The sequence below is a fragment of the Tursiops truncatus genome, chromosome 7 (genome assembly GCF_011762595.2).
Source record: "Tursiops truncatus isolate mTurTru1 chromosome 7, mTurTru1.mat.Y, whole genome shotgun sequence".
In the NCBI taxonomy this organism is placed as follows: Eukaryota; Metazoa; Chordata; class Mammalia; order Artiodactyla; family Delphinidae; genus Tursiops; species Tursiops truncatus.
Genome location: NC_047040.1, coordinates 59,328,468 through 59,356,136, shown reverse-complemented (window position 1 = coordinate 59,356,136; position 27,669 = coordinate 59,328,468). Strand labels below are relative to the sequence as shown.

Below are 27,669 nucleotides of genomic sequence, written 5' to 3'. Positions count from 1 at the left end.
ATGCGGGCCTCTCACTGTTGTGGCCTCTCCTGTTGCGGAGCACAGGATCCAGACGTGCAGGCTCAGCGGCCATGGCTCACGGGCCCAGCCGCTCCGCGGCACGTGGGATCCTCCCGGACCGGGGCACGAACCCGTGTCCCCTGCATTGGCAGGCAGACTCTCAACCACTGCGCCACCAGGGAAGCCCTATGTTCCTCATTTTTAAGCAAAAATCTATTTATTGTGTCAGGCACTGTGCTAGACACCAACTTAGGGCAATTTACATTGTACTTTGCCTGCTCCTTGGGACCAGTGTCTCATTTTATCCTGTGGAAACAGGAGCCAGCAAACTTTTTCTATAAAGGCCAGACAGTAAATATTTTAGACTACGAGGGCCACTAACAATCTCTGTTGCATATTCTTTTGTTTTTTACAACTCTTTAAAACCGGTAAAACCGCTCTGCCATCTGTAGCAGACTGACATTTGAGACCCCTGTGGAACCCTCTTATTCAAGATAGGAAGACAAGCCACATGGCTGAAGAACGGTTCCTAGTATTTTGATAAGGGACCACAATTCTCACTCTTTCCCATTGCATGTTAGTTTTAAAACAGGGGCTACTCTTTTGCTATCTTAAAGAGAGGGGTTTACTCGGAATGCTGGTTATTCTTACCCCATAGCTGCATCAGCAGAATTCCATTCAGAAAAGTGCACATGTGCTCATTTAATTATAAATGACAAATCAGGATTTTATTTAATTCTGACCCCTTCCCATAGTACTGTCAATTAACACCATTAGTGGAAGAAAAAGTACAAGGCATGCTTTACTGAGCCTTTTTGTTTAAACAATCAGTTTTTTTTTTTAAATGAAAATAGCATTACATGTCCCTAAAAGAGCAGTAGAGGACAGTTATTAAGGTAGGGGCCATGTAAGCTGTAGAAGTTTATAGTGCATAAACCTTGAAAATTATATCTATCTAGGAGAGCAATGCGGGCATTTAGAATTTTTGATGTCCTTTCAAAACAGGTGAGTAACCAGAACTCCTTTGTCAGTAGGTGCATCTGTTTGCAGAAAACATACCAGGGTTCATTAAAAAGCCTGTTCCATTAATTGAGCTCCCACCCACAGAGCAGTCACATGCAGATGAATAAGAACATAAAAAACAGTTGTCCCTTTTTTGAAACCCATCCCCCAAACCCCAATATATGTTTGCTTTTTATTTTTCTTTCTCAGACTTGCTGTAAGAATTTAGCCCTTCATAGTCTCAAAGTCCCTAGCCCTCCCCAGTTTAATTAACCTCTGTTTCTTCTTAACACATGAGGAGACTAGCCAGCCTTGTATAGCCCTGAAATAAACGTGCTGGTGAAATGCCAGAAATGGATCTTGTGATCCTTGCTTCTGCGCTGGTATTCGCTAGGCAGGCAATTGTTTCTGTTTTATAAGGCAGTAGGTTTTTTCTATCCCCTTCTGGTGACTTCTCTTGAAGGACTAAGCCAGGAGTGTTTAGGATATTATCCACGAAAAAGAAAAGACTTCAGGAGAGCCAAAATCATTGAAGAATTAGCCTTCTGAGAACTCAAGACCTAGCCACTCTTTAAAAACAAAGCTCTCCTGAGGACAATGCAGAAAGGATTACCTTCTCAGAACCTTCTCAGCCAAAACCAGCTTTGAAAATAGAGTAGTTTAAGAGCGAGCATCACTGCCTCACTTGTCTCTGAGCCCTGTTCCAGAACCAGCCCGGCTCAGGTAATGGCTTTCCATTGTTTGTAAAAGAAAAGGCAGGAAAAGTACACAGCCTTGTCCAAGTTTCTCTTCTGTAAACTGAAAATAGAAATTTCCCTTGTGAACCCAGTTTAAACATGGGGATGTCTCAATATAAAATGAGTTGGAAAATATTTTTAAGGTGAAAGATCACAAAAACGTTTGGCCTGCATTTTCCATAACTGATATTTTCAGTCACAGTTTAATATACTTTTTGACCTCTAAGTGACTTCCTCCACAAAGTTACATTTTTTGTGCCACATGTCATTTCGTTCAGTAGAAAAAGCTGTTGTCCTATCTCATACCACCTACTTTTTTGATACATTTCTGAATGGTGAATAAATAATAGGAAATCTTGAGATGTGCTGATCCTGGAATTAAACTAAAGACCTCATCTGGGCTTCAGGACCCCGTGGTTAAGGACACCATCCCCGCCATCCTTGCCAGTTTCACGTCCATCAAGTGGCTCCCTCAGCTGTGGTAGCTCTTTAGAGACACAGAGAGGGAGTAGAATGAAACTATCTTATTTTTTCCAGGATTAGAACCCTCGGAGAAATATAACTCGGGTCTTATTAGATTTTTGGACACTCTCCAGCTGAATATTTTGGGAGAAAGAATGACATAAATCTTTTTCTGGTGTCACTCCCCAGGCTCTTGGTTCTGCATCTTACCCCACAAAACCCAGGCCGCCTTTGTGCACATGTGTGCGCATGTGCAGTGTATTGTGCAAGCAGGCCAGACTCCAGAAGGAGGGGTGCAAGGCTGCTTATCCAGATGTTTTGGGGTCCAGGGCATTAGATTTATTTGAGGCAGTCATTCTTCCCATTCTCCTTAGGAATGCCAAATCCATTCACTTACTTGCCCTTCATAAGCCTTCCCCTCCCCAATCCCACCACCGGGAGGGTGGTAATTGCAACAAACTGAGGGGCTTCATTTCCTGCTCAGCCCTCTTGCTGCCTCTGTCCCCCACCCCAGCCCCGTGCCGCCCTGTGTCAGGTTACCACACACCTGTTCTAGTTCTCACCCTTTCTTTACTTTCAGTGTTTGCTGGAATCATCCCCTTCTGGGATGCCCCTTACCTTTTCCTAAGCACTTCTGTGACTCAAATAGAATTATTCAGTAGCTCTTCTAAAGAAGTACCTGACACACTTGATTAAAAGCCCAAAGAGGTTTCAGTGAATTTCTTTTCCTCCTGCTTGAGCAGCGTCTGCCAGTTTCCCTGATTTTGCTGCTAATTATCTTCGTATTAGCCAGAATTCATTTAACATGTTATGGCTCCAATAAGACCGAGAGCGCTGGCTGAGGAAATCGTGCATATTGGATTCCCTTGAATAGTGTATATATCCTCAATAAATCAGAGGTGCTGAATTCGCTTCTGCCATGGCTCCATACCGAAAGTAGGGCCCGCTGCATTCTCTCTTATACTGTAGCTCTTCCCTCTCTACAATTACTTGTGGTCAAGACCTTGACCTTCAGAGGTGAGACAGCAAATTCATATTCCAGCTCTGCCACCTGGTAACTCAGTGCCTTTGGGCAAGTTTATTTAACTTCCTTAAGCCTTAGTTTCCTCATCTATACAATGAGAATGATACCTCTCTGATGGGATTGAGATTAATCATGATAACATAACAAAAGGGTTTAACAGAGTAACTGGAACATAATCACTCAATAAATGATAGTGGTTGTTATTATTACGATTATCGTTGAAAAAATTATAATTGTTTTTGCACTTCACAAAAGTATTGGTAGATTCAAATCTTAATACTCATGTGTATAAATAGAGAAAGAAACTGAATGTAAAAATCTCCATTACTCAGAGTTTAAAGAGAATACCAAATCATTGGCTGTTTTCAGCATTTCCAGCATCAGTGTGCTTCAGTACAAATTTATTAATCCTGCTAATCTCAAGGATTGCAGAGAGATAACACAAACATAAATTTGCACACGCATGAACACACACGCATACACAGCCTATATATATGTATATATATAAGATGCTTATTACATTTTAGAATATAGTATAATAAATTATGTGGTAGGTGGAGGAACATGAATCCCTTAGACTGACTCATTTTGAGAGAGATTTCTCCAAAGCACAAAATCTAAATGTTACAGTTTGGCGAGTACCTACCATTGTGGAGGAAGTGGTTTAGCCAGTGATTTGGATTTGGCCCTCGATTTTTTTTTTTTTATGAGACCATTATCGAACCTTTGAAAATATGGTTGAATTCCCAGTTATTATCTTATAGAGCAGTTTATCAGAGATTGAAGGTGCAAAAGAGTTTTGACCAACAAAATATAAAATCTAGTTTGTGGTGATACATGAGAATGCTGTTAATTTACAAGATACAGTTAAATCACGGAGGCCCACTAGTTTCATAAACTTTTAAGCCTGGCTCTAGATATTCTAATTCCTAAACCAGATTTTTTGTTTTTAATATAAAAAAAGAACAGCAACAACAACAGCTAAAAAATATATATATATATAAAATATATGGAAGAAGTCCTCTGCATGTATATATACATTTTGCCCAAGTTTCTACAGATGGAGTTGGTTGTGCCTGGTAACTGGATACAGTTAAATGTTAAAGTTTCAGTAATATACCAAAAATATGAAGTACAAGAATAAAAATTCCATTTTCTTTTTGTTCCAGGTTCTCTGGGAGATGCTAACAAGGGAGGCCCCCTTTAAAGGTCTGGAAGGATTACAAGTAGCTTGGCTTGTAGTGGAAAAAAACGAGGTAAGTCTGCGATTCTCCATTCAGGTACATAGATCAGAAAACAGTATTGGGGTTTTGCAAAAGACTTTTTCATCTTCTTCAAATTGAAAGTAAGTTCACGCTTATGGAAAGATTAGCAGTAGGAGCTAACACAAAGGGTCAAAGTGATGTTATTCCTCATGAATGGACCCTTTACATCTAATTGTTGCAGCTTCACGTCGTGATGCTGTAGATCAAAAATTGTACAAGTACTGTACTAGTTTCTCAGTCTCAATTGTAAAACCTAGGGGTTTGTTCTTAGTGATGAAAGAAGCCATTGCGTCCAAGGTAGGGGAACAGTTTTAACTCCATCTCCTGCGTTTAGGACATCTTTTTTACTGTCCGGGAGTTGGTATATCTGTAAGAGACCTTCAGCTACTTCAACTTACCTCTCCCAGCAGGAGTCACTATAGTACAAGAAACTGTCGCTTAGATGAGAATTTCAAAAATAAAAGAAGAAAAAATAGTTTCAAAAAAGGGAAAAATTACAGTTTTGCCACCTACGTTGAACACTACATTGAAGATGAGCTCCTCACTGGAATTGGCGAGGCAGTGGCATAACTGTTCCCTTCTTCATGCAGAGCCTTTCCATTTCAAAAGAACTTCAGTGGCGTAAACACCGTTTGTGCTGTGTCCCCAGCCTCGCTTTTCTTCTTCCCACAAATTGAGGCTTTCCGTTAGTTGGACCCATGAGCCAACATCAGAGAACATGGTACATTCATATCAAAGACAGCAAATACATTTTGAAAGGTTTAAAATTGTGACTGAAACGCACAGCCATGGAAATTCTCAGCATAAGGATGAAGCATCCATTATCAAGGTATTATGAGAAGTTAGATCAAGTAATGGAAGCACGCAGTTGTCTTTGCAACGCTGTAAAACAACTTTATTTCACAAAACTTCTTCATTTCCACATCTTATCTGTGCCCTTCACAAAAGGGAAGGGTGCAGGCTTAGGGTAAAATAATTTGCAAAACGGTGAATATGTAGCAATATTCCCTTTTTAACGCTTTAAAAGAATTAGATTGATCCGCTCCCCATGTGAGTGCAGGAGCAAACTAGATCAATCAAAAAGCTGCTATTGACTGAGAGAAACCAAGTTTCCATATTTTAGATCACATAATTCATGGTTACCTTATTAATTTGTCCTTCTGAGCCATTGAGAATGGATGAAATGTTCATGATAGCTGAACTTGATGGGAGAGAGCTGCCAATTTAAGAAAAATAAAAAGATGTTATATTCAAGAATGTGTCTTACTCATCGTTTCACAGAGGCTGTTCTGTTTTAATTAAATGGGATGGTTATTCCTGGTGTGCTATTAAATCAGACCTCACACACAGGGTAACTGATTATCTCATGGTATGAGAACCCACTTGATTCTGTTCAGTTTCTTTTGCCAGTGAGGTGATTAGACGTGTAGTTCTGGGTTGACAAATAGAGTGAAGAAGATTATTGACCTTCTGTTGACTTTGGAGCAGAACACCCAATGTCATTTTTTCCCTCTGTATCGTTTCAAGGTAAACTAGGAGGAAATTTTTTTTTAAAGCTGACTGGACCCTCCAAATATGTATAAGACAGAGTAATTAATATTTTTAATATTTCATTTAAAGGAGGACAGAAAAGGTGTGAATCTAAAGCACTTTAAAAACAAAGAGAAAAATGAATTTAGAAGCTGCCTTTGAGTAGCTGACTTGAGGGTTGAGAGTCCCCCATAAATTACCTTCAGAATCTCCTCAGCAGGCTACATGAGGAGGCCATCGCCCCCTTTCTCCCCAGGAATCCCCTAAAGTAGAGTGTCCGTGGTGTGATCTCATGATCAGCTAATAACAGATGGAGACTCTTCAAATGCCTCGCATACTATATTTATTAAATGAAATAGTCATTTGAAAGAAACCCACATGGTGAAGTAATTTTTCTCAACTTTCTAACGAACCTAATGAAAATTGGGTATTACAAGGGTATTTGTTTGTCTGTTCTCATTCTGCATATTTATTTCATTTAGCAGAATATGGAAATTAAGTTCAAATGTAGTTTCCATTGTCATCATTCAAGAAAATGTCTTCATTCTACCTCATAAATGGAGGCACTTATTACCAAAACAAATTCTGTTGAGGTAGCATTAAAATAATTCCCAAGGATTTATTTTATTTTACAATAAAATTGAGACTTTGACTTAAATGCCATTTGTAAAAATCCCTTCAACTTCCAGTTATTTTATTTTAGTTATTTTTACTCTGGAATACCTTGCGCTATTGAGTTGAAAAGAGAAAGCTATAGTTTTTTTTAAGAGGCCTCATTGAAATAAAGGATGACATGTTTAAACTTTCAGAGAGACATTTTAAATGTGAGCTAGTCACACTAGAATGCTAGTCATCCTAGACTCATAGGAAGCTGCAAAAATATTACAAAGAATTCTGTGTGCCCTTCACCCTGCTTCCCCCACTGGTGAGACATAGGCATGGTATAGTATGAAAACCAGAAAACTGACACTGATACATTACTGTTAACCAGACTCTAGACCTTATTTGGTTTCACCATTTAGGATTGCTTTTTGCATCTATAGGAAGATCGATACTTTCTAAAAATTATATCTGAAGACCTTTAATTCCAAACCCTTAATAATGAAATAAGGTCTTCAAACAATCATTTTTCCTATTATTAAATCCTATTGAAACTAGAATCCATAAAGCACTGTTAAACTTTACAAAGCAAACAGTGAACTCATAGAAAGCATGAAATTAAGAGGGTATTACTAATAAATTTTAAAAACCTTACAGATGTGTCTATCTGCCTTTGTAATTTCCATAAAACTCAATTAGTAGTCATTCAGAGTGTTCTGGCATTATAATTCCTATCTTTATAAATGCTTAAATGTGTTTTATTCTAAGTAGCAAAATTACTATTCTTTGTTAACAGAAATCGTCAAAAACTTAATCCATTGTTCTTGACTACACTTTTAAAAAAGATAATGAACTTGACTTAAAAAATAATTATTGCATCTTATGTTGAAAATGGTGCAAAAAAGAATATGATCTTCTTAAAAATATCATGCCTAATTTAGTGATTAGGAAATATTTTAATTTTAAATTTGAAACTGTTTTATTTTAAAATATTTAAGTTTTAAGTAGTGTTGCAAACCTGGTGCTAATATCTGGTTATTTCAGGATGTTTTAATGAGTTAGGAATGCCCACAGTTACGTAATCAGGACTTAAATATTTTAGATTCTCTTTTAAAATACTTTTTAGTGTACCAAAATAATCCGTTACATGAAGTGTCTGAGTCTAGATTTAACTGATCTTTGACCATCTCAGATAATTTAAAATAATTATGTCTCCTTTTATAATGTCTTACATGTGGTATCTAAAAAGTTTGCCAGTAAGAAAGGATCAACATCCATATTCAGCCAGTTCACATTTCAGTTCTTGGGAAAATGTTGTGCTAAAGTTACGTTGAAAATGTTACCTTTTATGAAAACTTATTTTTCATTACACATGGAGTACATTCAGTCACATAATTGCAGTCACTGTTTTTACTAGTTGCCATCCCCAACCATCTTACTTTTTTTTTTAAGTAAACGCATGATTTTCCTTTTGACCTTCAACAAAAGGTTTCCAGTTTGCATTACAGTAAAATAATAGTACCATTTACTACATCTTGCTCTATTCTATGAAATCACAAGACCAGAAGTTGAAAAATGCTTAGTGTAGCCTCTAAGTTGGAGAGTTGTTTTTTTGTTTTTTTACTTTGCTTTAAAGTTTTATTTATTTTGGTTTATTTTTATTTTAATTCCAAATATAGATTGTCTGTTTTCTTGCCAAGGCAACTGTTTTTCTAGTTTTATACGTAGCCTCCCCCAAATCCAACTAAATTGTTTTCAGTTTTTTATTTGCAAAACTTCTTGGCAAAAAATACTGTAAAATAAATCTTCTTAGTACAGAGGTTCTCAGCTCTATCACATCCAATGCTCTCTTTATAACAACTATGTTAATGCTTCGTCTTCTTCCCTGAAATGAAATTCAGAGGTAGTACAACATTGTATTTTAAGCCAACATGTTGCTCTAAATGAAATATAAGGAAGAAGTAAATATGTATTGCAATGGATAAATGCTCAGGCATAAAAACAGTAGAGGTGATGATGGAAGTTTTAGACGCTTCCACCTATGGATAAATAGAATTCAACAGCTACAAATGCAGAGTAGAAATGGGTTGTATTAATGATTCCAGTACCATGAGCAACACTGTTGTAGGCAAAATTTTCCCAAAATCTTGGTAAGGTTATGAATAATGCAAAAATCAATCTGCCCTTGATTTATTTTATTTAGTAGTTGCATTCATAGAATGTTCAGTGTATTTTTAAAATATCTTCAAAAATACTCTATTTATAAATCAGATTCTAAGGCTCAGAAAATTATAAGCCTCATTGTTTTCTTGTTTTACTCACATGAATGCACCCGGGGCATTTGAAGTTTGGTGGAATGCAGGAGAATTTTTAATCAGGGCTTTACTATATATCGAAAGATGGCCAGCATTCTTGACCTGCTCCAGGTGCAACCCTCCAGACTTTAAAACAAAAATGTCTCTGTAGGGCTTCCCTGGTGGCGCAGTGGTTGAGAGTCCGCCTGCCGATGCAGGGGACACGGGTTCGTGCCCCGGTCCGGGAAGATCCCACATGCAGCGGAGCAGCTAAGCCCGTGAGCCACGGCTGCTGAGCCTGCGCGTCCGGAGCCTGTGCTCCGCAACGGGACAAAAAAACAAACAAACAAAAATGTCTCTGTAGATCTGTATACTGCCCCTGGGGGCATTACATGTCCTATGAGAACCACTGCTGTACAATGTTAGAACAAGACTAATCCTCACATTATAATCTTTGTTCTATCGAGTCCTTACAGTTTATGCATTTGACCAAAACTAAGCCATAAGGAGTCATCCATTCAGAATGTCTCATTTGCTGCTGAGAGAATGCACACTTCTTTAAAATTATCTCTGTGCTCAAGATGTTTTCAGAAGTTGTACACCTATTGCCAAAGCTGAACTGTTTTCCTAGTTACCTGGCCTGTTTGCATATCTCATAGTTGCCTATAAAACTACAGTGATAGATGTGTGGTTTAGATTTAGTATTTAAGTTAGTATTTAAGTATTCCAACTTGCCCCTCTCGTACTGGTTTCTTTTAGACTTGATTCTATATTTTGTTGCACTTGTTGTGCTGAACCCTATTTCTTCATCCATTGTGGTTCCTCTTTGGAGGAAAACGGTAACGTGTCTTTAGAGATTAGATGCTATGAACCTAAATGTAAATTCTCGCCAGTCACATATTAGTCAATGCAAGTTTTAAATTTTATGTCTTGTTTATGCTACTAAATTAACTCTTTTATACCTTTCAATTAGAATTTCCTTCCTTTAATGAGAAAATCCTTGTGTTTTGTTTTGATTGATTTTTTCTTTCCCTGTTACAGAGATTAACCATTCCAAGCAGTTGCCCCAGGAGTTTTGCTGAACTGTTACATCAGTGTTGGGAAGCTGATGCCAAGGTACACACACACACACACATGCACACACACACACATATATATTGTTGTTGTTGTTCTGAAATTTCACTTGTTTGTTTGGCCTTGACTTTTTAAAACTTGGGGTAATAAAATTCATTACAAAGCAAAGCTGGGTTGCTGTTCTTCCGAGCCCCAGATTGACTGTGAAGGCTTTCTGTTGACATCTACTTGTCTTGATCCCTAGAAATCATTACTGGGTCTTTCTTACAGCACTCTGGCATTCTTGAGTCAATAAAAAAGAATTTTGTTACCTTGTTTTTAATCTTTAATAGTAACTGTTGCACCTTCATGTTATACAGATGCTAGCACACAGTGCTTATTGTAAGCCAGGAACTGTTCCAAGCACTTTATGTATGTTAACTCATTTATTCCTCAGAATATCTCTGTGAACTAGGTAGTGTTATTATCCTCATTTTACACATGAACACAGGTTAATTAGTGAGCTCAAGACCACACAGCTAGTAAGTGGTGGAGCTGGAGGATGAAGCCAAACCAGCTGACATAAGTCCCTGTGCTTAACCACTACACCATATTGCCTTTCTAGCCAAACACCAGGCAAAGGTAGCACTTCTAGGGAATCTTGATACACACTCCCTGTGGAGTTTCAGTGATGTTTTTTAAGCTATCACAATAGAGTTGGAGAAATTCCAAAAATTAAGGCTTTCATGTGGTTATCCCATTCGAGCATGAATGGGCTCATTTCCTTTCCCCGCAAAGATCTGTTTAAAAGACTCTTACAGGGCTTCCCTGGTGGCGCAGTGGTTGAGAGTCCGCCTGCCGATGCAGGGGACAGGGGTTCGTGCCCCGGTCCGGGAAGATCCCACGTGCTGCGGAGCGGCTGGGCCCGTGAGCCGTGGCCGCTGAGCCTGCGCATCCGGAGCCTGTGCTCCGCAACGGGAGAGGCCACAACAGTGAGAAGCCCGCGTACCGCGAAAAAAAAAAAAAAAGACTCTTACATACATACAGAAATGTTTATAGGTAAAATGATAGGTGAGTCTCGGATTTGCTTCAAAATAAAGTGAAGAGAAATGGATGATGGTATAGATTAAATACCGTCATCCATGATAATTTTTGAAGTGATAGGTATATAGAGGGTCATTATATTGTTCTCTGTACTTTCTCATATGTTTGGAATTTTCCATAATAAAAAGATAAAAATTAAAAAGATCCTCACAGATTAAATATTGGAATAAGAGAGATACACTCAAGGGACTTCCCCGGTAGTCCCTTGGGTAAGACACTGCGTGCCCAATGCAGGGTGCCGGGGTTTGATCCTTGGTCGGGGAACTAGATCCCGCATGTGTGCTGCAACTGAGTCCGCATGCCACAACTAAGGATCCTATGTGCTGCAATGAAGATCCCTCGTGCCGCAACCAAGACCCGGTGTAGCCAAAAATAAATAAATAAATAGTTAAAAAATAATAATAATAGGGGGCTTCCCTGGTGGTGCAGTGGTTAAGAATCCGCCTGCAAATGCAGGGGACACAGGTTCAAGCCCTGGTCCAGGAAGATCCCACATGCTGCGGAGCAACTAAGCCCTTGCGCCACAACTACTGAGGCTGCACTCTACAGCCTGTGAGCCACAACTACTGAGCCCACGTGCCACAACTACTGAAACCCGTGTGCCTAGAGCCCATGCTCTGCAATGAGAGAAGCCGCAATGAGAATCCCACGCACCGCAACGAAGCATAGCCCCCGCTCACTGCATCTAGAGAAAACCCGCGTGCAGCAACAAAGACCCAACGCAGCCAAAAAATAATTAATTAATTAAAATAATAATAATAAAAGAGATACTCTCAAGAAAGGAACTAAAATTTTATAGTTCAAATTTGTCCGGTTTTTCATGGAAATAGGTGTATTACAAACTGACCTTTTAAATAGAGATTTAAAAAGAAAGATTTAAGAATGGAATTTCTCCCTTAATTTAAATGCAGTTCCTGTGTGACCCCCAAGAAGAATGAATGATGATAACACATACAGCAGTTCCTCGGTATGGGGTGGGGGGTGGGGGGGATAGTTGGTTCCAGGACCCCAGGGGAATCCACGGATGCTCAAGTCCCATGTATCAAACGGCGTAGTTGAGTCAGGAACCCCCCGACCATCCTCGGGTTCAATAGCCTGTTCGAACTTGGGTTGATTGAATTCACCAATACGGAAACGTGCGTTTTGTCTAGTGGGAGTAACTTGTAACACTTGGTGAGTATGGGGATTGTGTTAGTATCAGGCAGAATTCATGTTGAATCATGAGTAGTGGTTTTCAGCACACTGTTCCACACCACAAGCGAGAACAGCTGAACACCAAGCACAGTAGTGCAGCCAGTAGCACAGCAAGGGACACGGACCGGAGAGGCCCCTCTGCCCCACGTGCTCCCTGTTGGCTGGGATGAGCGGTGCTTTGTCTTGGAAGAGTTTGTTGCTCTCCCCAGCCTTGTGCGTTTCACCTTTGGCCTGGTGAACCAGTAGCCTCCATCTGCTTTCACTCCCGTTCATCAAACTACCCTCACCCTTTTTTAAAGAGTCCTACATTTACTTAGTATTGTTTTTTATTAAGGAATTTAACAGTTTTTAAACTGTTAGTATTTTTATTTAGGTTTCTTATTGTTTCATTAGTTTTTTTATGACAAAGTTGATAGGTTTTGAATGGTCTGTCCTGCCCCTGTGTAGGCCTTATTTTAGTGTGTGATTTTTTAGAATATGGGGATTTTTAAGCATTAAGAGAAATGCCTGCACTTTGCAACTAATCCAGTGGAAACTATAAGTGGCTATTTGCAAGCTTTCTGTAGAACATTTATTTTATACTATTAAAATACTACCATTTTCATACTCTACCACTTATATGTCCGTTGTGGCCCAGTTGGTAATTTTTGTAGTATTTTTCTCTCTGATGCTCAAGTAGAAATGTCACCTGAAGTTATGTGTGCTGAATTAGATGAATGCAACTAGATCTCTGTAATTTTAATTATATTTCAGTATGCAAAGCAGGTTTTGAGTTTCTTAATCAGAAACTCTGTACTATGTTAATTAAAATTCTAAGAATATACATTTATGGTGTATTAATTAAATGATAGTGTAAACACCTACACAACAAGGACGTTAGGTCCAGAGTTGACGCCATGAAGTTGGCATGTCTCTATTGAACACGTAGTAAGCTGACCCTTTTTTAGGGTCAGAGGAATCTTGTGTTCTAGCCCCGTGAAGTATGAAGAATGTTTGAGATCAATTTTTATTTCCTAAATTCATGGCATTTTATTCTGATACAAATAATATATGCCCTCTATATTTGATTTGATTATGCATCCAGCTCACATTTCTGACTCTCTCATTGCTCTCTCCTCTAGACACACCTTACACACCTTTATTCCCTGAACATGTTCTTTTCCTTCTTTTCTTTTCTCCCCTGATTACTTCATCATCAAGCCTTCCCTGGTTATTCTGTCTACCCCTGTCCGTACTAACTACTTCTTTTCCAAAACCATAGTCTGAGCTACTGCCTCATCTTGTGCTGTTGCATTTTTAAAAATATCTATTCTTCCTAAATGGATTACAGGCTCCATGAGGGAATAGAGCTAGCTTTTCTTTGTTTCCCTATAGCAGCTTCCGTAAATTTAGTAAGTAGATGTACAATTTTTTGTTGACTCAAGTGGCCAGAGCAAGGTTTATTTCCTGAGAGGCACATTTTAGTTCTCTGGCTAGAAGTATATAGCAATTCAACCAGGAGTGGGTGCCAGTCCTATGCCCATAGATAGAGCAATAGTTGGTTAAAATATATTTTATTTCTTTTTTTTTCAGTCCTTAGACTCTAGAGTATTAACACATAGATTAAAATATTCAGCTCACCTATAGAAATATATTCTTTTGCAATGAGGAGGTAGAAATGTATACAAGAGAAAGCTGCTATTAGGTAAATAAATGTTAGATCATTCCAGTGGCTTCCACCAGGTGTTCAAAAAATTTTTTTTGAAGAAAAGAAGGAAGTAAAGGTGGGTATTGGTTCAAGTTCTAAAATGATATTTCTAAAGGAGAAAAAAATAATAGCTAAAGCCCTGAGTTTGATAGGAAGTAATGTCTTACCGTCATGTGATAAAGCATTTTGAAGTGTTTAAGAGCATAGACCCTGGTTGTGTAACTTGCTTCCTGTGTGATACTGGGCAATTCATACTTTTCTGAGACTGATCTTCCTTATCTATAAAACAAAAATAACAAATAATGTATACAGATGCTTAATAAATTGTTCTGGTTGTGCCTTTTTAAGTAAGCAAAGCCTACATAATACATAAAAGGAACCTAAACCGCTTCGGAGGAAGATCCTAGACCAAATGCCGTATTCTGTAACCAGAATACTCATTAAATATTAACACAAAATTCTACATTGTTGCTACCTTCTAAATGTTCACTTTGATAATTTCCATCTGAGAGCATATTCTAACTATAAAATTAAGATTTTTTCAGGGATACTTGCCATCCAATTACAAAAAGTTTTACCTTATCTCAAGAATGATTAAGTGGGGCTTCCCTGGTGGCGCAGTGGTTGAGAGTCCGCCTGTCGATGCAGGGGACACGGGTTTGTGCCCTGGTCCGGGAGGATCCCACATGCCGCGGAGTGGCTGGGCCCGTGAGCCATAGCTGCTGAACCTGCACGTCCAGAGCCTGTGCTCCGCAACGCGAGAGGCCACAACAGTGAGATGCCCGCGTACCGCAAAAAAAAAAAAAAAAAAAAAAGAATGATTAAGTGTAGGGAACAATATTATTTTTTGAAAATTTGTCAGCTCCTCCTGCTGCTTTTCCATGAAAAATGAAATCCTATATTTATTATATAATTAGTTCCTGTACAAACAATTAAAACATTTTTCCTTTTGCAACCTTGACTCATGGTGGGAGAAATTAAAATGGGAACAAATTCAAAGAAAACAAACAGAATTTTTTCAAATTTCCTACTTAAGGCACTTTTCTCTTTGCTTATTTCAAGGCTTAATGTACAATCAGTGACATCTAGCTACTTACGCCCTCTTTTAAAACACACACACACACACATACACACACACACACACCCTTGAAAGAGAACAATAATGGGAGAACTCAGAATAAATATCCCAGTTTTATATTCCTAAGAAAAATTGCTTTTCTTAATGTAGGAAGCACTCAAGTCCTGCGAGCAAGCCACCTCAACATTCTTCCTTCTTGTTTTTGTGCTCCTAAATTAAAATGCATGTTTTAATTGCTGCAACGGTAATTTGTTCAGAAATGGTATAATTATGAGGTGTGATGAAGAGAGAATGTACATCATCCTTTTATTATCTTTCTCCATTTTTGTTTAAACCTTTTGTCTCAATCTTGGCTAGAGTCTAAAGAGAGAGACTAGGGTAGTTTTTGCTAGCTAAAGAAATACATCTAACCACTCCTTTTTCAATTTCTAGTAAACAGTACCTCAGAGTTTCCCAGCATCAAAACTAGTTTTAATGTGGAATAAACATTGAGAACAGTGAAGTTATGATGGCTTTAAAATTGGGGAATTTTTCTCTGAGCAACTGGTTTAGGAAATTTTATAAGTTCTGCTAGATTAATAAGTAGATTTCCCCCAACATTTTATTATAAAAATTTTCAAACATATGGAAAAGTTGAAAGAATTTTACAGTAAACACTGGTATACCCATCGCCCAGACTCTACTGTTAACTTTTACTATACTTGCTTTATCACAAAGATTTTTTAAAATAAATTTATTTATTTGTTTATTTTTGGCTATGTTGGGTCTTCGTTTCTGCACGCGGGTTTTCTCTAGTTGAAGTGAGTGGGAGGCTACTTGCGGTGTGCAGGCTTCTCATTGTGGTGGCTTCTCTTGTTGCAGAGCACGGGCTCTGAGCATGTGGGCTTCAGTAGTTGTGGCTCATGGGCTGTAGAGCGCAGGCTCAGTAGTTGTGGCACACGGGCTTAGTTGCTCCATGACATGTGGGATCTCCCCGGACCAGGTTTCGAACCCGTGTCTCCTGCATTGGCAGGTGGATTCTTAACCACTGCACCACCAGGGAAGCTCCTATCACATAGCTTTCTTTTCTTGGCTGCATTGGGTCTTCGTTGCTGCACGTGGGCTTTCTCTAGTTGCGGTGAGTGAGGGCTACTCTTCATTGCAATGCACGAGCTTCTCATTGTGGTGGCTTCTCTTGTTGCAGAGCACAGACTCTAGGCGTGCGGGCTTCAGTAGTTGTGGCACGCAGGCTCAGTAGTTGTGGCTTGCGGGCTCTAGAGCACAGGCTCAGTAGTTGTGGCGCACAGGCTTAGTTGCTCCACGGCATGTGGGATCTTCCCGGACCAGGGCTCGAACCCGTATCCCCTGCACTGGCAGGAGGATTCTTAACCACTGCGCCACCAGGGAAGTCCTATCACATAGATTTTTAAAAGACTTAACTTTTTCCTTTTAGGAGTCCTTAATCATACCCAAAAGAGAGAATTAGTTAGTACTTTCCTTACCTGGAAAAATACTATAATCATTCCAACCTTAGGCCACACAATAGAAAAATGACATCTGAGTCTATTATGAATAACTGGTTGAAAATAAGAATTATGGTTCCCTAAACCTGAGCAGTCTGACAGTTGTAAAATAACTAAATCGGGACATTACATCATATTTTATTTTGTTTTATATAGTAATAAGGTGACTTGACCTTATTACTATACCTGTGGATTTTCTCTTAAAGATCTACTTTCTTGCATCCCAACAAGTGATTATTTTTTCTCCTTCAGAAACGGCCGTCTTTCAAGCAAATCATTTCAATCCTGGAGTCCATGTCGCACGACACGAACCTTCCTGACCAGTGTAACTCATTCCTGCACAATAAGGCAGAGTGGAGGTAGGTGCCTCGCATCCGAGTCACATCATCTGACTTTAAGGGATCATGAGTAGCTTCAGCCAGGAACAGAACCTGGAAACTTGATGACAGTCCTGATTCCTTAGAAATTGGGGCTTTTTTGTGTGTTTTTGTGTTAGAAAATTTTGGAGATCGAATAAGCCCTCCCTCTCATATGTAAGCAAAGAGTGTTCCTCTAAGCTTGTTGCTTTATCATATGTCTAAGTATTTAGAAAGCATATTAAAACAGTATCTTCTGAGATAAAAGACGGTTACCTGACATTCCTCTGTATACACTCTGTGTTAGGAAACTTTGTCCTCTGTCCAGTGAGAAATAAAAATACTGTCTGCTTGGAAATATGCAGAGCACTGTATCTGTTGATGGAAGAGTTAAGGAGACTGTAAAAACACTTTTAAAAGGAAGTTTTTGATGTTATAAATCCTATTAAATGTTTTCAGGTGTAAACAAACTTAGTAATGAGAGAATTGTATTGTGTGAGTGGAAGAAGTAAGCCCGAGATGAGACATTGGAGCCGGGTCACATGGTGCACGAATATAAATAGCATGTTTGGAAGCTGACATAATTCCTCCCTGACTCAGCAGAGATTTAAGTAACTCATCTCTGCTCCTGTTAGCTATGGCAGTAACGTGACGCCTGGCGCCACCTGCCGATACCAAATGAATACTGCAGGCACTTATAAAACGACAATCGTTTACTCCTGTGATGACACATTTCTTTGGGCTTTCTGTTTGGTGTTTTACAATAACCTTCTTTATTTTTTATTCTTTGGGAATCTCTAGGACCAGTGAGTTAAAATGAATTTTTACTTAGTGATACAAAAGTAATACTGTTTGCTGGAGTCTAGGTGTGTATGAGGGACTTTGTTCTGGGCTGAAATAATCAACAAAACAAAACATGTAAGTAATATTTGTTTCCTACAGTAAGAGATCAGCACAAATCTAATCAGATCACTCCCATTTTAAATCAGTATAAGGGGCTCCCATTACTCTAGGACAAAGGCCAAAATACTTAAGATTCATGACACCCTCTGTGCTCTTGCCTCAGCCACCTCATCTTAAGAGCATCATTCTACCCCTTAATTTTTGACGTTGGTCCCTCAACACATGCATATTTCTCCCTCATACCTTGCAAATGCAGTATCTTCTGTATAAAATTCATCCCATTTCAGCGACACACCAGCCCTGATGCCCAAACCCAACTTAGCTCCTACTACTACTGCTTCAGATAGTAGCTGAAAAAAACTCCTTTAAGGAGGTGTTTCCTGACCCCAGACCAGCTGAGGTTCCACTTTATGTGCCCTGAGAGCATCTCCTTCATAGCTTCTACTGCAGTTGAAATTAATAAGTAGTTCTGCAATCTGTTGTTTAATAATGTGTGTCTCGCTGGCTAAAATGTAAGAGAGTCGGATCATCTCTTTTGTTCCTTGCTGTAACTGGAGCCTCTAGAACATATCTTGAATACCGACCGCAGTTGCTCAACAGATATTTGGAGAAGGAAATACCACGGTGGTAATAATATTAAAAGACATCACAATATTACACAAAAGAATAGAAATATGTAAGTTAATTTGTTTGCTTTGACAAATGTGCTTCTTACACTCATTCATTCAGGTATTCATTAAACCTCTGCTGGGGAAAGGTGTCCTTTAGTATTGGGCTGTGGTGATGAGCAGAACAGCCCCAGTGCACATGGAGTGTCAGTACTGGATTACTAAACACAAATATACGAATAACTTTCATTACCATTTTGATAAGTATTATGACAGAACATTACTGGACGTCTGAGTGTATATAACCATGAAATCTAATCTAGTCTGAGGGTTTAATAAAGGGATTCTCTGAGGAACTGCTGTTTGATCTGTTGGCCAAAGGATTAGTAGGATTTTAATACTACTATTAATACCCATGAGATAGGGAGTCTTTGAAGTATGTCAACAAAATCAGAAAATAGGGGGAAAGTTGGTAAGTTTTCTATATAAAAATGTAAAACCTCCATAAGACCGAAAGCAATACCCACCATCAATAAATTTATAAGACAAATGCCATAGTGTTACAGCTTTTTTCCTGTATGATAGATCATCTGTTCTAGAAGTTTCTAGTCTCAGGACTCCATTACACTCTGAAAAATTATTGAGGACTCCAAAGGGCTTTTGTTTAAATGAGTTACATCTGTCAGTATTTACCACATTCAAAATTAGAACTGAGAAAAAATTTAAATACGTAGTTATTGATTCATTTAAAAGACAGTAATAAATCCTGCTTCTGCATTCAGCCTATGGTACTATCCCATGTCATGAAACTTGTGGAAAAGTCTGTGCACTTATGAGAGAATGAGAGTAGAAAAGGTAAATCATGTCTTAATGTTATACTGAAAACCAATTTAACCTTTGAAAAGCTCTCAGGAGTCCCCAGATCACACTCTAAAACCACCACTTCTGTCTTTAAAATAACATTTTAATTAAAATATCATATTAAAGGGCCTGAAATGGCATTTCACAAAAAAAGAAGTCAAATGACCAATAAACATGTGAAAAGTATTCAACCTCATTTAGCAATCAAATCAAAGGGAACATAATTTATTCATCAGATTGGCAAAAATTTGTATCATGAAAATATCCAGTGTTATAAACTTCCTCATACTTCGCTGGTGGGAAAATACTGCCTTTTGGAGGACAGTTTGGCTGTATCGATGAGACACCTCTCCCGCTGCCATTTCATTCCTAAGAAAATAAACGGGAAGGTTGTGCAAGAATGTATGGACATTTGTTTATCACGTCCTTTAGAATGATAAAACTGGAAATGAGCTTAAAGTAAAATAAAAGATTGATTTGGTTTTTTTGTGGGTTTTATGATTTAGAAAATTATGATATCCCCACACACAAAATAGTATGGAACCTTTCATCATATTACAGATCTGATAAACGATTCAAAAATGGATGCTACGGTCCAGTACGTTCAGAATGATTCCATTTATTCTAAAATAAACACATATTTATGTGTACATGTATGTGCACATAGAGAAAAGTATAAAAAGGTCAGTGTTACATATCATTGGGTAATGAGATTATGGGAAAGCGTTTTCTATGTGTATATCTTTATTTTGTATAATAAACCTGGATTCGTTGAATAACAAATTTATTTTTTTTAATTCTTCAAGCTAAAAAGATGAGAGAAATAAAATTGGTAATACATTAATGTATTTTAGTAAAAGGCAAACAGTTGCCTAGGGGACTTCCTCATTGGCTGTCTTTCAGGAATTCGTTAATCCTGAGAGCTGGAGAAAGAATATATATCTTTACCTGAAGCACTAAACCACAGTTTGAGCGGCAGCAGAGCTGTTTTAATTGAACTTGGTAATTGGTTAAAAACGTGGGGAATAATAATCATATTAATTAGAGTAACAATAACGAACACAGCTGTCATTTATCACATTCTTAACCAGACGCTTGTAGTTTATTTGGACTATCTTTTTTAATCCACATAGCAACCCTAGTGTGTACATCACAGGTGCAAGAACCGAGACCTGGACAGGTTGGACAACTGCTCAAGATTATACCATGTGAAATAGAACCAGCGCTGGCACCCAGGTGGTCTGATCCCACGGGCCTGCTGTGGCACACACGCTGTGCGGTGCTGTCCCTGAATTTGTGGCCAGTGTCATGCCCTCCACTGGATTCCCTTTTAGCAAAGAGAAACATCACAGGGGCATGATGGGTTTTTGTTTTTGTTTTTGTTTTGCGGTACGCCGGCTTCTCACTGCTGTGAGAAATAGATAATATATATATTACATTTATATTACTTTTTTTTTTTTTTTTTGCAGTACGCGGGCCTCTCACTGCTGTGGCCTCTCCCGTTGCGGAGCACAGGCTCCGGACGCGCAGGCTCAGCGGCCATGGCTCACGGGCCCAGCCGCTCTGCGGCATGTGGGATCTTCCCGGACCGGGGCACGAACCCATGTCCTCTGCATCGGCAGGCGGACTCTCAACCACTGCGCCACCAGGGAAGCCCAAGGGCATGATGGTTTTCAGTGATGATTAGGGCAAAACAACTATCCCACTCAACGTGCCAAGTGTCCAAAAGAAGGAAATGTTTTGTCAGGTCCTCTGGATATTTCAAAGGACAGCACGTTCAGACCACTCCTCTCTTTCCCCTGACTTTTATCTGGTGTCTGAAACCGTGCGTCTAGGGTCCAAAGTGTGTGTAGAAAGTTAACAAGTATCAGTGAAGTCGGACTCCCGTCCTGCTCTGGTGTTTCTGACAAACGCTTGTTTGCTGGTGGAGCTTCCTCTACACATAAACCAGATGGAACATCTAGTCTTAGAAACTTAAATGATTATTCTGAAAATTCTTTTTAAAACTAGGTTATTAAAAACCACATGAACTATGTCCTTTCCTTTTACCTAATAGGTGATAGGCAAGAAATCTAGTGCCAGACCTTTCCTTGTTCATCACATCTTCACCTTGTTTCTCCTCCTATTGACTTATTAGCAATAGTGGCCACGAGCATTAAGAACAGAAAATGTGTCATCCTCTTGGTCATGTTTTCAATTCTCGTTGCCCTTTGTGATTGTCTGCAGCCCTGTGGTCACCTGCACTGAGTGAGCCTCATGTCGCTGTGACAGTGCATTCAGGGTCTCTGTCTCTTGGTAAGACATTCTGCTGGTTGCATTCTTCCTTGGTGATCAAAATATTCTTACTCTGGCACGCCTTCTTAAAAACAAAACACAGAGGGCTTCCCTGGTGGCGCAGTGGTTGAGAGTTCGCCTGCCGATGCAGGGGACACGGGTTAGTGCCCCGGTCCGGGAAGATCCCACATGCTGCGGAGCGGCTGAGCCCGTGAGCCATGGCCGTTGAGTCTGCACGTCCGGAGCCTGTGCTCCGCAACGGAAGAGGCCACAGCAGTGAGAGGCCCGCGTACCGCAAAAAAAAAAAAAAAAAAAAAAAAAAAAAAAAAGATTTAAAAAACTAATCTTTGCAATTTGGATTTTAGCACAAATCATTTAATATATAACACTAAATGTAATATATATATTATCTATTTCTCATGTAATATATATATAACTGTTTTTATGAATTAATCTTTTATTTCAAAGTAAGTTTCTGTCTAGTAAAAGAAGATAATTGTAGTTCATTGCCTGTTTTTGACATAGGGAAAATTTTCATCAACTTAAAACATATTAAACTATATTTTTAGAACAGGAGGGTTATATAAGGGCATCAGCCAATGCATTTGATGCGAAACAGTACATCAAGAAAAACAGAGGGAACAGCCAGGGGAGCAACTGTCTTTGTGTTGCCATCCAGGTTTGGGTTACATCTCTTGTGGCGTAGGACCTGGACCACTGCTGTCAATATCCCGGGGCGTCTGGGAAAGCCTCGTTGGGGAGCATATTTACTCAGTCAGTTTTTGTTTTTCTGCGACAGCTTTCAGGTTACTTAGCTTTACTTAACTGTTGATGTATTTTCCAGAAGGGCTTAAAATCAGAGTGGGCTCCCAGAGCTGGAACTTGAGATGAATCCTTGGCTTAAATGACAAGTGAAATTGCATGCGTTGGCCATTTACCCCGATCAAAAAGAACACCAGTGAGCTCAGTTTCCCTGGCAAAAGAGTTGGGACTGGGCTTGGTGGAAGCACCACGTGGCAGCAGCCCAGGGCCCTGCCGTATCCCACTGAGTGTGCCCAGCTCTGCTGCCTCCTTTTCTCACCCTCTCATTGATTGAAGATGGCTCATTCTTTCCTTTTTGTTACAAAAGTTTTAACCTAAGGTTTTCTACACTGTGTTTTTTCCCTTAATCCTCCATTTGAAAAATAAAAACACTTATTTATAAATGGGCATAATACTTTGTCTGAAATATCAGGGATAAAATTTGGATTTTATGATACAGTCATCATTTTGAAAGATGGCTGATTTACTGCTTTTCCTTAGGGACTCTAGTGTGACTTGACTTACCTGGCTTATCATTTTCAGATGACACCAATAAAAGGGACGGGGTTGACAGCAGAGGCTTTTCCACTTACTTTCCTGCCTCCCTTGCTCTGAGGTACTTTGCAGACAGCCAGGGAAGTAAAACGTGGAGCCCAAGTCCAGAAACACCTCAGTAGCTGTTCTCGGAGTTGGGTTTTGCCAATTAATACCCAGAACCTTTTTGTTTTCCTTTATCTGCTTCTCATCTACAAGGGCATTGGGATAAGCTGTCCACTTATTCTGATTTTCCCTGGACATAAAAAGGCAGACTTTGGCTACATACAGTCATCAGCTTAGATCTGGGGGCATCTACCTTCTGTAATCAAAGTCCCAACCAGGATCGCACAGTCGGACGTGTAGGTGTGTCCCAGGGGCACATGGGAGCAGCTGTTGGCTCAGCAGCTAATCTCCAACCGGCTTTTCTTTCCAGTCCCTTCCTTGTTCTGCGTCCTTCCCTCTGCGCCTTCGCTAACCCTTCCTTCCACCCTTCGCTCTGCTTCCTCTCCTCCTTTCTCTCTTCTTCCCTCCCTCCCTCTCGGTCTCTCCTTCTTTCTCTCAGTCTCTCATTACCGTTGCTTTTCTCACAGGCTCTTCAGAAACTGAAAGGGAAGAACTTCCAACTCTCAGAGCATAAATTTAGACTTAAACATGATGACAACCCTGAAGGAGAAAAAAACCTGCCCTGAGCCATCTTACCAATTTCAGTTTCTATAAAGCACAGGTCTCTGTAACTGGCCATATTGTTCCAGGTGGTGAGGTTGGTCAGCCCATAGAGACTAAGGAGGGAACTAACTTGCTTTTAAAATGATTAGAGTTAAAAGGAAACTTAGAGTTCATCTGGCCCAGGATTCCCACACTTGCCTGATTGTCAAAAAACGACCTGGCTCTTCTTTCAGATAATGGAGATTCCTAAGCCCTACCCAGCCCTACTGAATCCTGAGCTCTGAGGAAGGGTCCTAGGAATCTATGTTTTGTTGTATGTTTTGCCCAGGTAATTATTAGGATCAGGCAACTTGTGGAGCCCTGATAGAAGATAACTACCACCCCGTACAACTGAGGAGACTGAGTCCAGTTAATCAGTCAGTTACTTGAGCTACTCAGCAAATAGGCTAAGGTGAACTTACTAGGGGTAGGACAGTGATCATATAACTGGAGTGTCATTTTCCCATCTCTCTCTTTGTGAGATTAGTACCTGTTTCTTGGGGCTGTAATGAGAGTAAGATGAGATAATATATAATAGAGCCAGATGACCGTAAGCATTTTTTTTTTTTTTGGCTGCACCGTGTGGCTTGTGGGATCTTAGTTCCCCGACCAGGGATCAAACCTGGGTCCACGGCAGGGAAAGCCCAAATCTTTTTTCTTTTATAAATTTATTCTTACTTATATATTTGTGGCTGCGTTGGGTCTTTGTTGCTGCACGTGGGCTTTCTCTGGTTGCGGTGAGCGGGGGCTACTCTTGGTTGCCGTGCGTGGGCTTCTCGTTGCAGTGGCTTCTCTTGTTGAGAAGAGCACAGGCTCTAAGAGCACAGGCTCTAAGGCGTGCGGGCTTCAGTAGTTGTGGCTCATGGGCTCTAGAGCACAGGCTCAGTAGTTGTGGCTCACAGGCTTAGTTGCTCCACGGCATGTGGGATCTTCCCAGACCAGGGCTCGAACCCGTGTCCCCTGCATTGGCAGGTGGATTCTTTTATTTATTTATTTATTTATTTATTTTTGGCTGTGTCGGGTCTTCGTTTCTGTGCGAGGGCTTTCTCTAGTTGCGGCGAGCGGGGGCCACTCTTCATTGCGGTGCGTGGACCTCTCACTATCGCGGCCTCTTCTGTCATGGAGCACAAGCTCAAGGCGCGCAGGCTCAGTAGTTGTGGCGCACAGGCTTAGTTGCTCCGCAGCATGTGGGATCTTCCCGGACCGGGGCACGAACCCGTGTCCCCTGCATTGGCAGGCAGATTCTCAACCACTACGCCACCAGGGAAGCCCGGCAGGTGGATTATTAACCACTGCGCCACCAGGGAAGTCCCAAAAGCCCAAGTCTTAACCACTGGACTGCCAGGGAACTCCTGACCATAAGCATTTATTAAATGGCTAAACCAAGACACCAGCTCCATAGCTCAGGCCCCACCCAGTGGTTCTTCACTGCTTTGAGAAAGTATTCTGAGCTGATGTTTCCAAGCTAGAAACTACCTGTTGATTTTGAAGGATATGAAAGATTTCCTATTCTCTGCTCATTTACTGTTTGGTTTCAAAGCACAGGTTTAGCCTTTTCCTTTGATTAAGCATTGTGATGGACCCCTCAGCATGTAACACCTCTTCAGCAAAGTTGCGACTTAAACCAGTTATATCCCTGTGCAGGTGTGAAATTGAAGCAACTCTTGAGAGGCTGAAGAAACTAGAACGTGACCTCAGCTTTAAAGAGCAGGAGCTCAAAGAACGAGAAAGACGGCTAAAGATGTGGGAGCAAAAGCTGACGGAACAGTCCAACACCCCGGTGAGTGTTCCCTGCAGGGTTCACGGATCCCGTACTTAGGAGGCTGGCTGAGCATGGCAGCATGGCACCCCTCCCCCCTCCCCTGCTGCCTCCTCACTTCCTGCCTCGTGCCTCTACATTAAAGGATCCACATTTACACTCCCGTAGCGCTCCTATCTCTTTTCAATTAACAAAATGCCAGAAATTTAGAAGGAAAGCTTAGCCTATTTCTGGCTCTTTCTCCGAGAACTGTTATTCTGTCAGTGTGTTTGTGTATTAGAATTACAAAAATAAAATTCAGTGTATTTTCACACCATCTGCTAGATCCCCAGAGCCTGTGCCTCAAGGCTGATTAACTCTTTATAGAGTCCGCCGGTAATTAATAAATGTTATACCAAGGCAGCTAGCTGTCTGAGAAAGTCGTTGATGTGTCAGAACTTCACCGAGTTTTCCTTCTAAAAGAGAGCTAACTTAATGATCTATAAATGACGAGAATTAATATTCCTTGCTCAATTTAGGGTCACAATCATGGGCAGCAAAAGATTGGAAAAAGACTTCTCTCAGGACAAGCTTCCAGTATTTACTCCACCAAAAAATATACTGGTTTTTTTTTTCCAAGTCCTGTATTTGGACTAAGATAAAAATGCTTTGTAAGGATTTTGCTATTTATATACTTACCATGAGCTTATATGTTAACATGATATATTAAAATCTAGTCAAATTTCAGCATTCTTCCCTATTTTAAATAATTTATTATTTTAGGAATTAAGTATAAATTTATCATTGGCTTTTCCAGGGGTTTTAATGGGCAATATATGTCCACTTTAAGATCACAAGTAATAATAAGACTAAAAGTACACTTGTTATGTACTTTAAATTCATTTTTGATAGTTGCTATGGCGATTATACCAAAAAAATTCTTAAATGCCCTTCACTTTGTGATCTTCAAAAAACTTTCTTGGGCTTCCCTGGTGGCGCAGTGGTTGAGAGTCCGCCTGCCGATGCAGGGGACACGGGTTCGTGCCCCGGTCCGGGAGGATCCCACATGCCGCAGAGCGGCTGGGCCCGTGAGCCATGGCCGCTGAGCCTGCGCGTCCGGAGCCTGTGCTCTGCAAAGGGAGAGGCCACAACAGTGAGAGGCCCGCGTACGCAAAAAAAAAAAAAACTTTCCTATTTTTAAAAGTCTTAATCTCCATTTAGCAGCCAATGCCCAACTGCAAAGTACTTTCCAGTGTCTAAAGAATAAAATAGTTTGCCTCCTTTTCCAATTTATGTGGAGAAATAACCTGATTTCCAAAAAAGGAAAATACAGTGAAGTTAAATGTTTATCATCAGATTTAACTTTTTCAAAAATGACTTTGGTTATCCAGGGAATCCCAAAGTAAGAACTGAATTGCTATGCATAAGACTGTCATGGGTACCACATCTTATAAGTACCACAGTACTTATAAGTTCAGTGAATTTTAACTTGGCTCTCAAAAAAGAAGTTAAGGAAAGTTTCCTGTTCTGGTTGAATTGGTACCAACAGGCAGACTCAGAAAGCATTACCTTAAGGATCTTCAAGGGAACACTGCTTCTCCCAGAGCTGATGAGAGGCAAAAATATGGCCATCTTCTGAAGTCTGAGAGTTGTGGGGATTTTTTAAGTACATTGAAATCTTAAGCTATAAAGCACTGCATGGCTTGACTCTTTCTAAATGTAGCATTTTAAGAAAAAACTTTAAAGGACCCATTAAAGTATGCTTTAGAACCTTTCTTTAGTTTACTGGCATTAGTTTTGCTAAGAAATTATGGGCTGCCTTGCACACATTATTGCTATTAGTAACGCAGTTGTATAATAAATGATGAAAAACTCTGAGTGCACAGTAGGTTGTATGCTTGCGTTTTAAATGCAGAAAACTCTCTGTAAAGGAACTGCTCTGAAGGCTACCATCTAACAATGGACAGCATGCAGCACGATCTCAATGAGATTTTCTTCCTTTTTTTTACTTATGAAGGCTAAGTTTTCTTTCTGTACAGTACTTGCTTTTAATGTCTCTTCTTCATAGAGCTGGTATTTCTGAAGGAAAGGTTTGTGCTCAGGTATTTTATAAGTAGATATTTTCTTTTATCCTCACATCAGTTTCTAGTTGACTTTAAATGAGGTTTCTGAGAGACTGATAAGAATAAACCTCTTTTAAAAGGAAGCGACTGGAGGTTGAGGTTTTCTCTGTGTAGCCTCATCTTAATTATAAAAGTTTAATATTAAAGTAACGTCATAAAAAAATTGTATTACTGCATTTATTTCAAGGAAGGACACTACTTTCTTTCCTGAAATTAAAACATTAGTTAAAG

At 39.8% G+C, this 27,669-nt stretch overlaps 1 protein-coding gene across 6 annotated transcripts in view; it reads left to right on the top strand.

Moving 5' to 3' along the window:
• MAP3K20 (mitogen-activated protein kinase kinase kinase 20) overlaps positions 1 to 27,669 on the top strand; it is a 174,335-nt gene that overhangs the window by 97,192 nt on the left and 49,474 nt on the right. For all 6 annotated transcript variants that reach the window (XM_073807566.1, XM_073807567.1, XM_033860012.2 and 3 more), the window contains exons 8-11: positions 4,395 to 4,481; positions 9,956 to 10,030; positions 16,785 to 16,891; positions 25,222 to 25,357. In XM_073807566.1, coding sequence (XP_073663667.1) covers positions 4,395 to 4,481; positions 9,956 to 10,030; positions 16,785 to 16,891; positions 25,222 to 25,357 — 405 coding nt within the window. The remainder of the gene's footprint in view (positions 1 to 4,394; positions 4,482 to 9,955; positions 10,031 to 16,784; positions 16,892 to 25,221; positions 25,358 to 27,669) is intronic.